General features: G+C 42.3%; 1 protein-coding gene across 3 annotated transcripts in view; it reads left to right on the top strand.

Annotated features, from left to right (window-relative positions):
* HUNK (hormonally up-regulated Neu-associated kinase) overlaps positions 1–15,468 on the top strand; it is a 138,646-nt gene that overhangs the window by 83,741 nt on the left and 39,437 nt on the right. For all 3 annotated transcript variants that reach the window (XM_089688937.1, XM_089688939.1, XM_089688938.1), the window contains exon 3: positions 11,328–11,620. In XM_089688937.1, coding sequence (XP_089545063.1) covers positions 11,328–11,620 — 293 coding nt within the window. The remainder of the gene's footprint in view (positions 1–11,327; positions 11,621–15,468) is intronic.

Genomic DNA, 15,468 nt, shown 5'->3' with positions numbered 1-15,468 from the left:
CCTTGCATAGCATTAGGGCAACCCATTCAAATGAAGGCACTGCCTAACACATCAGAATTCAGAAGAAAAGGTGCATGTTCCATTCCTAATTCCTGTCACGTGTTGAGGTACCATTCAGTCTCCACAGTATATGAAATGTGTTTTGGCACGTGTTGCATATAACCTGTACACAGCAGTATGAATGGGTCGTGTTGGGGGCATACAAAGCAATAAAACCCTGACATAGACTGTAATTCTTCCCAGCTCTATAAAACATTGAATAAAAGGTTTTGGTGGAATAGTAAGATCTCAGCCCATGGCAACATTACCTTCTGCATTTATGTCACACGACTTTTTAAGACTTTATAGTTGCATATGAAAAGAAGGTGCAGTATCAGTCCACCTCTACTTTAAATAAGGGATAAATGCCAAGTGCATTTTGACGTGTGCTTCCCCATGCAAAGAGTTCAGGTTTCCCGCATAACAGAGGGTCTGCATTAAATGGAGGACAACTGAATTAGACTCTTTGTTACTTGACTAGGCTGTCACATTCTGTATGCATCACGTAATCAGTCCATGTTCTGGAGCTATTAATCTTCCATAATCGGGTAATAATATGTCCTTACAAGGCTTTTAGTAGGTCAGACTGCCAAAACCCAAAATTCTTGGATTCCAGTAGAAGCTTGGCTTCTGAGGTTTGCTATGCTACACTTACATTTGTTTTAACTTTTTTTTTTCACTTTAATGCTAGTCTGTACCACATATTTTCTGTTACAATTTATGCCCTTTAGCTCACTTGTACTGCATATTGGTTTGATCTGCAACCTCCAGACAAAATTTTAAGAGTTGAATTGGGTTAGATCCTTTGTTAACTATTTTTTTCTGTCTTTGGCCCAAATTAAGAGATTCAACCTCACTTCCTGGTCCAGCGTCAGTGTTGCTATGAGGAAAGGAAATGAGCAAAAAAAATCTCCATTTAAGAACTTGAGAGTAATAAAAACGAACAAAAGTTCTAACCTTTCTCCACTATATTAAGCAATCCCCTGTTAGATTAACCCTCACTTTCAGGTCTGGTGGCAATGTCGTTAGAGGTTTTCCATTAGGCTGCCAAAGTAAATAAGTCTTTCAGAGCTTCAGATAGGGCAGAAGGTAGGCTTGATGTTGTGTTAGTCAACGTTTCTGTGCCCCTTATGCACATGGAACTGGCCATTGACTTTTATGAGCAGCTGTATGCAGCACCTGTGGACTCCCTGGTGGGGAAATATGCTGGAATTTTGCTATCCGGCTAGATACGACGATGTGCATAATCCAAGATGCCAGTAGACTTCTAAGGCTGATTGGATGGGCATACATAGACTGACCATCCAGGATTGGTACTACCAAAATGCAAAATGAGGAGCATGTATCTCGGCTAAAAGTTAAAAATGTGAATGGAGAGGGTTGGGTAAGGAGGAGAGCTGCTATGCACATGGGTGTATCTAGCTATTGACATCTCTAGGCAGCTGTACATCTTTAGGCAGAACACCTGTGGGCCCCTTGGTGGGGAAATATGCTGGAATTTTGCTATACAAGCAAATATGGCTATGTGCTTGAGCCAAGATGCCCATGGACTTCCAAGGGGGATTGGATGGCCATATCTAGGCTGACCACCGAGGTTTGGGTGGCACTACCAAAAAGAGGAGCAAAAATCTTGTTTAAATGTTGAAAAGGGAAAATGCGAATAGGGAGTGGAGGGTAAGGAGAAGAGCTGTTGTGGCAAAGTGGGACTAAAGGTTATTGGGACACGTTTTCTATCCTGACTGACCATTATTACTCTCCTTCACCAAAAGTGTTCACCTTGCAGTCATACGCTAAGGACCATAGGTCATTGCCCAACCTGGCTGAAAATTAGTAGTTTAGGTATCGTTATCCATTTCAGTAGCCATTGTCTCTCTTGACTGAACATTTTATATTTCAAACTTGCTATACTATACAGCTATTGCTTTTAAAAAGCTTAGCTTTGCCCCATGAATCACTTGCTTCTTGAATGCAAGACAGGAATGGGTCACTCAGAGGTTAAAAGCAAATCCTGTTAAATTATTAAAATAACTTCACGTTGAAGTAATAACATCTACTGGATTCATATCTTTTCAAGCGCTCAGTTCATTTAACAAAAACACTGAATTATTAATACAATCCACATGAATCTATGGAGGATATGGAAGACTGAATGTGTTTGCGAAAGATTTATAATAGCCGCGTGTGTAATTGGCCGGTCATGCAGACTTGATAAAATAATATTATGAATTGCCGCCACTGTACTGTTAATTAAAACAATCGGCAGTTTATCTGCCACTGGTGGTCCGTAAAAACTTTTGGCTCCCATAGAAGAAAAATATAAGAGCATAAAATTTACATCTTCTAAAGGTGCCAAGCTGCTGAAAAAAATAGACAATTTTATTATTGATCGTTGTAATTGTTTTAGCCTTAGGACTGGATTTCATTTATAGCCCCCCCCCCGCCCCCTTAGACCCATCATAATTCATGATATTTTTATTGGAAAAGCAGCCAATTCAAGTTTTGCTTTTCTTCCTTGGCTTCTTACAGTGAATTTCTTGCTTATGCCAGGGGCACTCTTAATAATCCCCTTACCCATTTAGCCATTATAGGTGGAGTTACATTCCCGCGGTTAGGGTCAAGAGCATATCAACCATAACTGAAGCATCTTGTATCATAAACAGTTGCCATTTGTTTTTTACAATAAAATACTGTTTGCACCTTTTTTCCACCCTTGTTATATCTCAGTGCTGCTGATCTCCTGCATTTTTTTCGCATGGACTTTCTACCTACATGTACTTCTGTAATGGTTGCATTGCATTTCACAGGGTTGGTTTCTTGAGATTGACAACAGTTGACCATGCCTGAACATATGTATGTTGAAAGAGCAACTCATATGACAGGGTGACATTGCAAAAACATAATTGGGGAACAGAGACAGAGTGTTGTCCAGGTTCTGGTCTTCAACCATCTTTATTTGCTGGTGCGGGGTAGCATCTCAATACTTATCACCAAGGTCCCTTGCCGATGCCAGCACCTTCTCCCTGGCTTCTTCCAGGTTCTGGTCTTCAACCATCTTTATTGGCTGGCACAGGATATTGCAACTCCATGCGCAGCAGTTCAGTCATCCTGGCACACTGGCACTGTGCCAAAATGTATACATTTTATTTCACAAAAGGTTAAGGAATGTATACATTTTATTTCACAAAGGTTAAGGAATGTATACATTTTAAAGAAGAGCTCAAGCAGGCAAGTAGGTTGCATATCATTTCTGCAATAAACAGCCTGTCTCCTCGCATTTTTTTAAAGAAAGACTTCAGTTTCACTTTAATTGGTCATTAAATGTAGGTTTAGGGAAAAAATGTTAATACTTCCCTTATTCCTTTCTCTGGCCAGGCTCCCGGCGTTCTCCTGTATACAGTGCAGGACTATTGACCCTGCTTCACCAAACAACCTGGAAGCCCTATGCAGTTGGTACTCGAAAAAGTCAACACTGGAGTCCATACATAATCTGCAGAGTTTGTTAAAGATCAAGTGGTCAAGTATACAGCAGAACTTCTTACAAAGCCTTCTCATAGCTTTGAAACGCATTAGTTTCTGCTGTATACTGGACCTCTTGATTTTTATTGGATAAACTGTGTGGACTATGTATGGACTCCAGTGGTGATATTTTGCATTATATGTGATGATGTCAGTGTGCAACCGCCAGCTGGAGCGCCTTAGAGAGGAGACTTCAGGGGGCCGGTCGCACAGCATGGAGGATTTAATGATTGGATTTGAATCTGCATTAAAGCGGAACTATACTCACCTCAGCTCCAGCGATGCAGCATCCCTATGCTATCCACCCAGTTGCTGGTCGCTATCATTGACCGGGCCGGGTGACGTCACTATGAGTTCCGCCAGATTCGGCATTGCTGAATTCGTAAAGTGAGCGGCGCATAGGAGCGGACAGGCAGGTAAGTAACTTTAATGCAGAAGAGAGCATGTCTTTTCTGCATTAAAATTCCTGCCTGTCTGCCAATTTTCATTTTTTTAGTTAAAGTTCCACTTTAAAGTACTTGTAAACCCTTTCATATACCGAGTGAAGTGATTGGCCTCAGGTGATACACAGAGATAAAACAAATCCTTCTTACATAAGTTGTACCTGTCTGTCTATCTGCAGTCTTCTCTTTTCTATATTCGTTCAAAGTGCTGAATTTATAAACCTTGTCTGTGAGTTCAGGAAACAGGGATGAAGAGCTGAAATTACACTCTGCAGAGCTCAGTAAGGAGAGCTCTGAGAGCTAATTGGAGGGAAGGGACACACCCTCCTCCACACACCACACAGGAGCAGAGCTGAAGCTGTCAATCTGCCAAAGTTCCATCCCCTGTCACCATTTTTCTCTTGGTGTCAAGAAAACTTTGCAGAACTGATTCATGCTGATAGCAGAGGAACAAATCAGCAGACAGAAATGCCAGTTAGTGTTCTGGATTGATACAAGTACGCACTGTAGAGAGAAATGCTTTGTTCATATTTCATGTCTGAGGTTTACAAGCACTTTAAATGAAGAGTTTTAGCAGTCAAAACCACATACCCAAAGGTACCTTCTTTCTCAACCTAGTAAAATTACAGCAACAGTAACCAGTTGACATTAGTAATGACAGGGCACATTGTGGCACAGGCTGAAGCACAGCAGATGTCTATACAACGATCTCTCATATGCTCCCCCAGGAAAAGGCACAGCTGTCAAGCAACTCTTAAAATAAATATGTTTTAGAATATTAGAATAATGAATAGGACCCAAGGCAAACTTTATACAGATTACATATTCAGAAGCGATTTGTCATTAGTGGCTGTGTGAGTTTGCTGTTATCCTGGGACGTGTTTAATCACCGTTGCATACTGAAGTTGGAGCAAAGCCAGGATGGTATTTGCTGACTTAAGTCAATTTTCTAGTGTTTGAACCACATGCTTCTTGGCATTTGTAGTGTATGTGTGTGCGTGTGTGGTTTATAGCCATGTCCAATGTTGATGTTTCAAATGGAACAGAGGTTTTGGAATGCATATCTTCATTCTACAACTACTAAAATAGGTTTTTGTAGTGAAATGTGTTGGCTTGAAGCCTGTGTCATCACTAAAAACTACTTAGGCCATAATATAAATGCGAAGATTGTATTTCCCATTATTTTTACCCCAAGATTTAAAGGAGTAGTGAGTTTCAGAATTGAGAAATATAAATTGTAATTATACTCTCCCACCCAAAAAACTTGAACTATATTACAAATCTCTATTATGTGCATCTCTGGAGTAAAATATGAAAAGAAAATATTTGAAGTTACTTCTTGACCTTCTAAACTCCATGCACTTCTTCCTCGTGTCCTCTGATTGCTTCTGCTCTGTGAACCCCCATAGACAAAGGTGCATGTCTCTCCTCGAAGATGTGGCCAGATAAAATGGCCAACTGGGACAGTGAGTGGCACGGATGTTCTGTAGGAGCAATCAACTTGCGCACACTAACATAGAGTATAGGACAACCCTGGGTGGCATTGCTGCTCCTGTTTGTCCAAAGAGTTGCCAATGCATTTCAGGGGTCCAAGAGCACCCCTTTTATCAGGGCAAGAAAGAACATAAGGACGTGAAGGGGGACACTCTTGGACCCCCAAAACTAGTTTGCAATTCTCTGGATTGCCCCCGACTTTTATTGGAATCAAGTTGTATCTGGACCAGTGGTGTGGCACTTCAGTTTCCATTTTTATTACCTTACACTAGTCAAAAAGACCGTAGAGATATTCTGGGGTGTAGAGCAGGGGCCTCCATACTGGGGCCGTGGGGCGGATGTGGCCTTTTGCTTGCTGTTACCTTGGAACACTTTTCCTTCCACTGATACAAAGCACTATTCCTCCCACTGACACCAATGGGGCAATATTCTTCACACTGACACCAACAATGGGACGCTGTTCCTCCCATTGACACCAATGACAGGATGCTGTTCCTCCTACTGACCCCAATGGCAGGGCACTGTTCCTCCCACTGACCCCAAAGATGGAGCACTGTTTCTCCCACTGACCCCAACGACAGGGCACTCTTCCTCCCACTGACCCCAAGGATGGGGCACTGTTCCTCACACTGACCCCAGCAACAGGTCACTGTTCCTACCACTGACCCCAGCAACAGGTCACTGTTCCTACCACTGACCCCAGCAACAGGGCACTGTTCCTACCACTGACCCCAGCAACGGGATACTGTTCCTCCCACTGACCCCAGCGATGGGGCACTGTTCTTCCCACTGATACCAGAAATGGGGAACTAATTATCTCACTGACACCAACGATGGGGCACTGTTCTTCCCACTGACAACCAAGAGTAGGGTATTGTTTACTCCCACTGATGTTAAGGCATTTTCTACTTTCACTGGCCACAGTCCGGCCCTCCTAAAGTCTGAAGGGCAGTAAACTGGCCCTTCGTTTCAAAAGTTTGGAGACACCTGGTGTAGAGGCTACCTGTCTGGGAAACCAGATCATTTACATCAACATCAATACTTTAAAGTGGTTGTAAACCCCTACATATACCCAGTGAACTGTCTAGCCTCAGGTAATATACAGAGGTGAAAAGAAATCCTACTACATACGTTGTACCTGTTTATTTGCAGTCTTCTCTTCTGTACATCCATTCAAAGTTAGAAAGCAGAGAGAGCTGAAACTAGACAGAGCAAGAGGAGAGCTCTGAGAGCTGATTGGAGGGTAGGGACACCCCCCCCTTCACACAGCACACAGGAACAGCGCTGAGGCTGGCAATCACAGGCTGTGTGCTGGAGATTCCTCCCCTGTCACCTTTTTTCCCTTGGTGTCAGGAAAACTTGTCAGAAGTGGTTTATGCTGATAGCAGAAGAACAAGGCAGCAGACAGAAATGACACTTAGGGGTTTATTTACTAAAGCTAGAGAGTCCAAAATCAGACTCCCTTCTGCATAGAAACCAATCAGCTTCTAACCTCAGCTTGTTCAATGAAACTTTGGCAATGAAACCTGGAAGCTGATTGGTTTCTATGCAGAAGGGAGTCTGATTTTGGACTCTCCAGCTTTAGTAAATAAACCCCTTAGTGTTCTGGATTGATACAAGTACACACTATAGGGAGAAATGCTTTGCTCATATTTCATGAGGTTTACAACTTCTTTAAGATAACAATAATAGTGAAAAAACCCTATGGGTCTGGCACACTTTCATCATCTGTTGATCATTAAGGATTTTCCCCAGCTATCACTATCCTACAGAACACCTCTCACACTATTATGGAAATTAGAATAGGGGGAGGCCTCCCGTAGTCCCAAAACACTTCCTGTCTTAGAGTGACAACACTGCTCCTCTAGAGGTTCAATGAGTGAGCGTTGTCACCCTAAGTGTATTACTGGCAGGATCACCAATTTAAAAAAAAGCCTGAAAAAGAAGAAAACTAAGGCAGGCACTACATCTAAGACTCCCTATTGAAAATAAATAGGGTGCCTATGCACCGTAATGTGGTAGACATTCAATGTCACCACTTTTTGTAATACAACACACCGCAATAACGTGCTACAACACAGGTGTCTTGCCTTGGTGTGTTGGGGTGCCATTAAAAATGAATGGCAACACAACGCAGTAATGAATGTTACATGCACTATTGTGGTTGCAGTAATGCACACATTAACTCAGAAGCATAAATGGGCTTTAATTCTTTCACTTCAGCAAAACCATTATCGTAGTTTTATGTTAACAATTGGATATAGGTCGTCTTTATACACCCGCTACACCTCACCCTCGTCAAACCCAAAATACTTAATCAGAGTCTTCCTCTAATGATCCATCACAGCCTCTGGGAGTTTATTCATAGCTGGAACCCATTAAAAATAAGAAAAGTTCCTTCTTCTCCCAGTTACACATTTTCCCATTTTCCCAAGTGATGATAGATAGGCTTTAAAACATTTTTTTTTTTACTCGCAGCCTTTTTTGCTTTTCATTCCTCAGCTCCTTTAAGTGCTCCGGGAAGGAATCAAAAAGTAAGTTGCCTGATAATTGCTTCCCACGAAAAAGCACTGTTCTAAAACTTGTGTAAGATCTCTGGGGAGTTTCCCTTCGGCACAAAATGAAACGCAAGATGAGAGCGAACAATCTGAAGCGGTCTTGGAGATTTTATTTTATGTAATGTGGAGGATGAATGTACTGGACATTTCAGCAAGGGACGTGTTCATGTTTATAAAAGGATTTGGTGGAATTAATAGGGTTTTCTGCTTTAGCTATTAATATCCAATCCCTTCTTGGTAATTTAAAGGAAAACGCTGCTGATGCTAATTTTATATATATATTATATCTGTTAGGGTCCTCCGTTTGTGTAGGTCCCTATCAGAGTCCCCCTTTACATCAGGGTCCCCACCAGAGCTCCCCTTACATCAGAGTCTGCCTTAGCAGTCCCACCTTTACATAAGTGTCTCCATTAGAGTCCCCCCTTAAATTTGAAAGGGAGACCATAGGAACCCTCTTCTGACCTAAATCCTCAATTAGTGCACATTGAGAGTATGCCAGTGACCCTAGCTACAGGCCAGACAAAATCTTTTAGTGGGCCAGTTGTGGCCCACAGTCCATAGTTTGGTGACCCCCACCCCAATCTACAGCACAATCCCAGTAATTTTATTTTCGGCTTATGTGATTGGCTCTTTGGCACTGATCATGTGATCATAGCATATGACAACACTGGTACTGATCTTGTGATCATAGCCTATGACAACACAGGTACTGATCATGTGATCATAGCTTATGACAACACTGGTACTGATCTTGTGATCATAGCCTGTGACAACACTGGTACTGATCTTGTGATCATAGCCTGTGACAACACTGGTACTGATCATGTGATCATAGCATATGACAACACTGGTACTGATCATAGCATATGACAACACTGGTACTGACATGTGATCACAGCATATGACAACACTGATACTGATCATGTGATCATAGCCTATGACAACACTGGTTCCTGATCATTTATAGGTAAAGTTGATCCAGGGAATATCTGATTGCCTCTCGGAGGATCAGGAAATAATTTTTTCCCCTGCAGAAGCAAATTGGATCATGCTTTGCTTGTTTTTTTTGCCTTCCTCTGGATCAACTGTGGGTATAGGATTATAACTTTTTTTTTTTTTTTTCTATGGTTGAACTAGATGGACTTTTGTCTTTTTCAGCCAGACTAACTATGTAACTACAGTTGTGGCCAAAATTATTCAACCCCCACTGAAATTGAGTGTTTTGGCCAGTTTGACATTGCTTTTGATCATTCAGTCATCTTGCTTACATTTACATTAAAGAGGCACTTGTAGGTCAGACAAATATAACATAACAGTTATAATGAAATAACCACAAATGTCTTTTCTGTGCTCACAGCATTATCAGTTTTATTCAACCCCCAAGTGACATTCAATCTTAGTACTTAGTACAGCATCCTTTTACAGTTATAACAGCTTTTAAACGTGAAGCATAGCTTGACACAAGTGTCTTGCAGCGATCTACGGGTATCTTCGCCCATTCTTCATGGGCAAAGGCCTCCAGTTCAGTCACATTCTTAGGCTTGCGCACTGCAACTGCTTTCTTTAAGTCCCACCAGAGGTTCTCAATCGGATTTAAGTCTGGTGACTGCGATGGCCACTCCAAAATGTTCCAGCCTTTCCTCTGCAACCATGCTCTAGTGGACTTGGAGGTATGCTTGGGATCATTGTCCTGTTGAAAGGTCCAACGTCTCCCAAGCCTCAGGTGTGTGACGGACTGCATCACGTTTCCATCCAATATCTCCTGGTACTGAAGAGAATTCATGGTACCTTGCACACGCTGAAGCTTCCCTGTACCTGCAGAAGCAAAACAGCCCCAAAGCATGATTGACCCTCCACCATGCTTCACAGTAGGCAAGGTGTTCTTTTCATCATAGGCCTTGTTCTTCCTCCTCCAAACATAGCGTTGATCCATGGGCCCAAACAGTTCTAATTTTGTTTCATCAGTCCACAGAACACTATCCCACAACTTTTGTGGTTTGTCCACATGGCTTTTGGCATACTGCAGTCGACTCTTCTTATTCTTTGGAGACAGCAAGGGGGTACGCCTGGGAGTTCTGGCACGGAGGCCTTCATTACGCAGTGTGCGTCTTATTGTCTGGGCTGAAACTTCTGTACCCACATCTGACAAATCTTTTCTCAGTTCCTCAGCAGTCACACGGGGACTTCTCTCCACTCTACGCTTCAGGTAGCGCACAGCAGTCGAAGTCAGCATCTTCTTTCTGCCACGACCAGGTAGCGTTTCAACAGTGCCCTTTGCCTTGAATTTGCGAATGATGCTTCCTAAGGTGTCTCTTGGTATGTTTAACATCTTTGCAATCTTCTTATAGCCATTGCCCTTCCTGTGAAGAGAAATCACCTCTTCTCTTGTCTTCCTGGACCATTCTCTTGCCTTCACCATGTTTGTAACCACACCAGTAAATGTCTAGAAGGAGCTGAGTATCACAGTCATTTTAAAGCTGCCTAATTGGTGCTTATTATGCTTGATTGCTGCTCGGTGACATCCACAGGTGTTTTCAATACCTGATGGAAAGCACCTGTATGAACCTCTGTTCTTCAGAGTGGTAGTCTTTAAGGGGTTGAATAATTGTGGCAATGAAGAAACCACATAAGAACCATTTACTACTGTATTACATAAACAATTGATGTCATTTTAGTTGCATTTGGGTAGTTACAACGTCCTTGTAGGATTTGATTCTGAATACAATTCCAAATGTACACTATAGTCCCTAAACCCCTTTACAGCATTGGGGGTTGAATAATTTTGGCCACAACTGTATATAGCATATGACAACACAAGTCCTGATGATATGACCATGGCATATGACAACACTGGTACTGATCATATGCTCAAAGCATATGGCAACACTGGTACTGATCATCTGATAATAGCAGGCAGACACTTCCACTTCCTCAGTTTGAGGAAGTTAGTGGAATGCCCTGTCTCCATACCTACAATGCAGAAGCAGGTAATACTTTTAGTAGTTTAAATACTTGTATACTGTTTTTTTTTCACTTCAGAAGATACAAATGACAAGTCTTATAGAATTAGCTCTTTATGTCAATGCAATGATGATGCCATTGGGTCTAAAATTAAGAATGTAATGCAAATATAAAGGTTTTCATGAATAATTTCAATAATATGTTGATGGGGGAATAGGAGGCAGAAGAAGCAGGGTAGAAAGCTGTAGGATTATAGATGGAGAGAGGTTGTGTTTGCTCTTCAGAATCATAATTTCCTCTGTTTTGGTTCATACAGGTGGCTGTGAAGGTGATTGATAAGAAGAAAGCCAAGAAGGACACTTATGTGACCAAGAACCTGCGCCGGGAGGGTCAGATCCAGCAGATGATCCGACACCCCAACATCACCCAGCTGCTCGATATCTTAGAGACAGAGAACAGCTATTACCTGGTGATGGAGCTCTGCTCAGGCGGTAATCTAATGCACAAAATTTATGAAAAGAAAAGATTGGAGGAACACGAAGCCCGGAAATACATCCGCCAGCTGATTCAGGCAGTGGAGCACCTGCACCGTGCTGGGGTGGTACACAGGTGAGTACGGGTGTGATTTTTCTTGCCATTCTCCCTTGTTATTTTACTGTGTGTGCAAAATGTTAATGCTGAAAATATTTCTCATCATGATCCTAGTGGTCTCAAGCAGTTTAGTGTCTTAGCTCTTTCCATGAAAGTTTATGCCTATGGAAATGGCTGATTCACCAGGTGAAAATGAAGCAAAGAAATCTTAAAAAAAAGACAGAAAACTAATATAGCCACCACATCTAAGAATTAGCAAGCTGCAAATAAAATACATTTTTGTTTTTGAGTTAAATACGGTATTAAATAGAGATCATTAACCAATATCAATTCCTCATTACAGATAAACTCTAAATAACACAGCAGGATCAGAAACTGGTATAACTTGCTGGTCATTAAAGATGCTTTCCCATTCCTTGTCAATCAGGCAGAACTAAGTAGGGAGCCTTGGCTCTTTTTACCCAGCAACAATACCATTGCGAGTACAAACATCTTATGAAAAGGGTAAATGCTATTATTAGACCTTACAAAGAAAAACGCACATAAAAATAGAATATGAAAACACACAGCAGATAATTGCTGTGCCTGTTAAAGCCCTTTCTGGATATTCGCTGTTTTTTTTTTTTTCTTGTGTCAGTACGTTCATTTCCCATCAGAAAGAAAATCTCTCTTCAATAGGAAAAAGGCCATTTATTTACGACAGCGGCACAAAAAAAAAATAAATGGCACAGGACAATTTTAGTTGTAAATGGTTTGTTTCAGAGTGAATGAATGGGTGACTCACACCTATTGTTAGCAGGAAGATCACACGTTTGTGTGAAGATTCCATTATTCATAAATTTCTACCGGAAAATGGATTTCAGTGGCATGAAAGGCAGGAGCTCTAAACAGAGCGCAGGAGAAGTCACGACAAGACGAGGACATACCTGGCTCCTCTGTGAAGACGATGGAGTTATTAATAGAATAGTAGAGGAGAGACTCGCTGAAATAATATCTTTTTGGATGTGATATGTTAGAGTCGCTCTGAACGCACCTCCAGTTCAGAGGAAAAGCGGCGGAGACGAACGGAAAGGTCGCACACCTCAATTTGCAGCCGAGCACAGATGAGCGCTATTTTTATCAGCGGTGTAATTGCTGTCAGTGCTGCTCCATTGAAATAACACTCTATAAACAGCTTGGAATTCTATAGGGAGGCAGAACTCTGGTTTGAAGGATGTATTTTTTTTTCTTTTTGCTTTAGCTTTGTGACTATTTACCATTGTTAAGTGTAACTCCCACCGGTTTGTCAGCTATACCCCTGGTGCCCAGCTGGTGGCCCAATGGCCACGTTCCAGTAGAGGGAGTAGAAGCATTGATTTGCTAATAGGCTGCTGAGATTGATCTCTGGCAGTCACTCATAACACATCCCCAATGTACAACTATTTTTGCAGCAGGCTTCCAGCCTCTGATAAACCTAAAAGCATGCCTGTAGTCTCTGACCATCTCCTCTAGTTTGCCTGTAGTCTCTGACCATCCTGTCCAGTATGTCTGCAGTCTCTGACCATCTCCTCTACTATGTCTTTAACCATCTTTTCGACTATGTCTGCCATCTCTGACCATCTCCTCTGGCATGTCTGCCATCTCTGACCATCTCCTTTGGCATGTCTGCAGTCTCTGACCATCCCCTCTCATATGTCTCCCATGTCTGACTATCTCCTCTGCTATGTCTGCTGTCTATGGTATATCCTGAAGTCCATGACCATATCCTCTAATATGTCTTCTATTTCTGACCATATCCTTTTGTATGTCTACAGTCTCTGACCATCTCCTCTACTATATCTCCCATCTCTGACCATCTCCTCCACTATGTCTGCCGTCTATGGCAGCCTTTCTCAACCAGGGTGCCCAGGCACCCTGGGGTGCCTTGAGGTTTCCAAAGATCCATTATCTCCTGCGCTCAAAGACTCAGATCAAACTGGCGTTAGTAACAAGCAGCGTGTTGTGTGTTCATCCGCTGGTGATCAGAGGTTGTGCAGCTCTATCATGAAGCTGGGGAAGCTTGATAAAACTGTAGAAGAAGATGAAAGAAAGAGCGCACAAACCTTGAGCATTACCTCAATAAATAGTGACTAATTTTATTATTAAGGAAGTGCCTTGAGGTTTCTTCAGGGGTGCCTTGGAAAAATGTCTAAAAATTGCCCAAAACATGTATACAAGCCAGTGGGTGGAACAAAGTCACAGGTTTTAATTCTGCACCATTATGACCTTCTAACCGCCGGCGTCCTGACAACCAATGACATCAGTTGATAAGGAGGATGTCAGCTGCCTGTACAGCATCCTAGTTTGACCCTCCCCTGCCCCTCTCCATCAGTGCTGGGGTCACATTAGCTCAGTGATGGATAAAAACTGAGGGAGAAGAGAAACATTGGAATACTAGTCAGTACCAGTGTGCAAAAGTGTATTTGGTTTGGAAAAATAAATCACCTCTAATGTTGGGTGTCCTACATGTGTGGATGTTGCGGCGTTATATAAAACTATTAGAATAGCTTTTCACATTTTAGGATGGGGTGCCCTTTTAAAATTATGGACAGTCTTGAGGAACCCCATTTTAGAATGGGGTGCCTCAAGACTGTCCATAATTTTAAAGGGTTCCTTGACTGAAAAAAGGTTGAGAAACATTGGTCTATGGTATGTCAGAAGTCTGTGACCATCTCCTCTGGTATGTCTGCAGTCTCTAACTATCTCCTCTAGTATGTCTGAAGCATCTCCTCTAGTATGCCTGAAGCCTCTGACCATCTCCTCTACTATGTCTCACATCTTTGACCATCTCTTATACTATGTCTGCCATGTATAGTATGTCGGAGATCTCCAACCATCTCCTCTAGTATGTCTGAAGCATCTCCTCTAGTACGCCTGAAGTTTCTGACCATCTCCTCTACTATGTCTGCAATATATAGTATGTCGGAGATCTCCAACCATCTCCTCTAGTATGTCTGAAGCATCTCCTCTAGTATGCTTGAAGCCTCTGACCATCTCCTCTACTATGTTTCCCATCTTTGACCATCTCTTCTACTATGTCTCCCATCTTTGACCATCTCTTCTATTATGTCTGCCATGTATGCTATGTTGGAGGTCTCTAATGATCACCTCTAGTATGTCTGAAGCATCTCCTCTAGTATGCCTGAAGCCTCTGCCCATCTCCTCTAGTATGTCTGCAGTATAGACAATGTGATGTGCTACAATTCAGTATAGTGTGTGTCACATACTATATTGGATTGTAGTGCAGTAAGTTGTCTATTATTTATTTATTGCTGTGAAAAATATCTCTTGTGCTTGCAGCTCTTATAATGACTGTTTATAGTTTGTTATTTCTTGACCACTAGTGTGGTTTCATTTTCACATGTCCATCTCCTCTAGTATGTCTGCAGTCTCTGACCATCTCCTGTATCATATCTTCAGTCTCTGACAGTCCTCTCTATCATTACATATACTGAATATTATGTGTGTCCCTTAAAGTGGTACTAAAGGCTCAATTTTTTTTTTTTAAATAGCAAACATTTTATACTTACTTGTTGTGTGCAATGGTTTTGCACAGAGCAGCCCTAATCCTCCTCTTCTCGGGTCCCCCACCTACTCTCCTGGTTCCTACCCCCATCGATTGCCCCTGATCCTTCTCTTCTCAGGTCCTCCGCTGGCGCTCCTGGCTCCTCCCTCCATCGATTGCCCCCATAGCAAGCTGCTTAATATGTGGGCTCGTGTGTGCTCGCTCCTGATCCCCGGCCACCAGTCCTTCCTCATTAGCTGTGACTGAAAGCTTCTGTGACTCAGCCAATGAGGAGGCAAAGAGCCAGGACAGCAGCAGCTCTCCTGCACATTGCTGGATCGGG

The sequence above is a fragment of the Staurois parvus genome, unplaced genomic scaffold (assembly GCF_062004578.1).
Source record: "Staurois parvus isolate SC_StPar_1 unplaced genomic scaffold, SC_StPar_1.0 ptg000461l, whole genome shotgun sequence".
NCBI lineage: Eukaryota > Metazoa > Chordata > Amphibia > Anura > Ranidae > Staurois > Staurois parvus.
The sequence above is the reverse complement of the archived record's forward strand: the minus strand, read 5'-3'. Positions and strand labels throughout refer to the sequence as shown.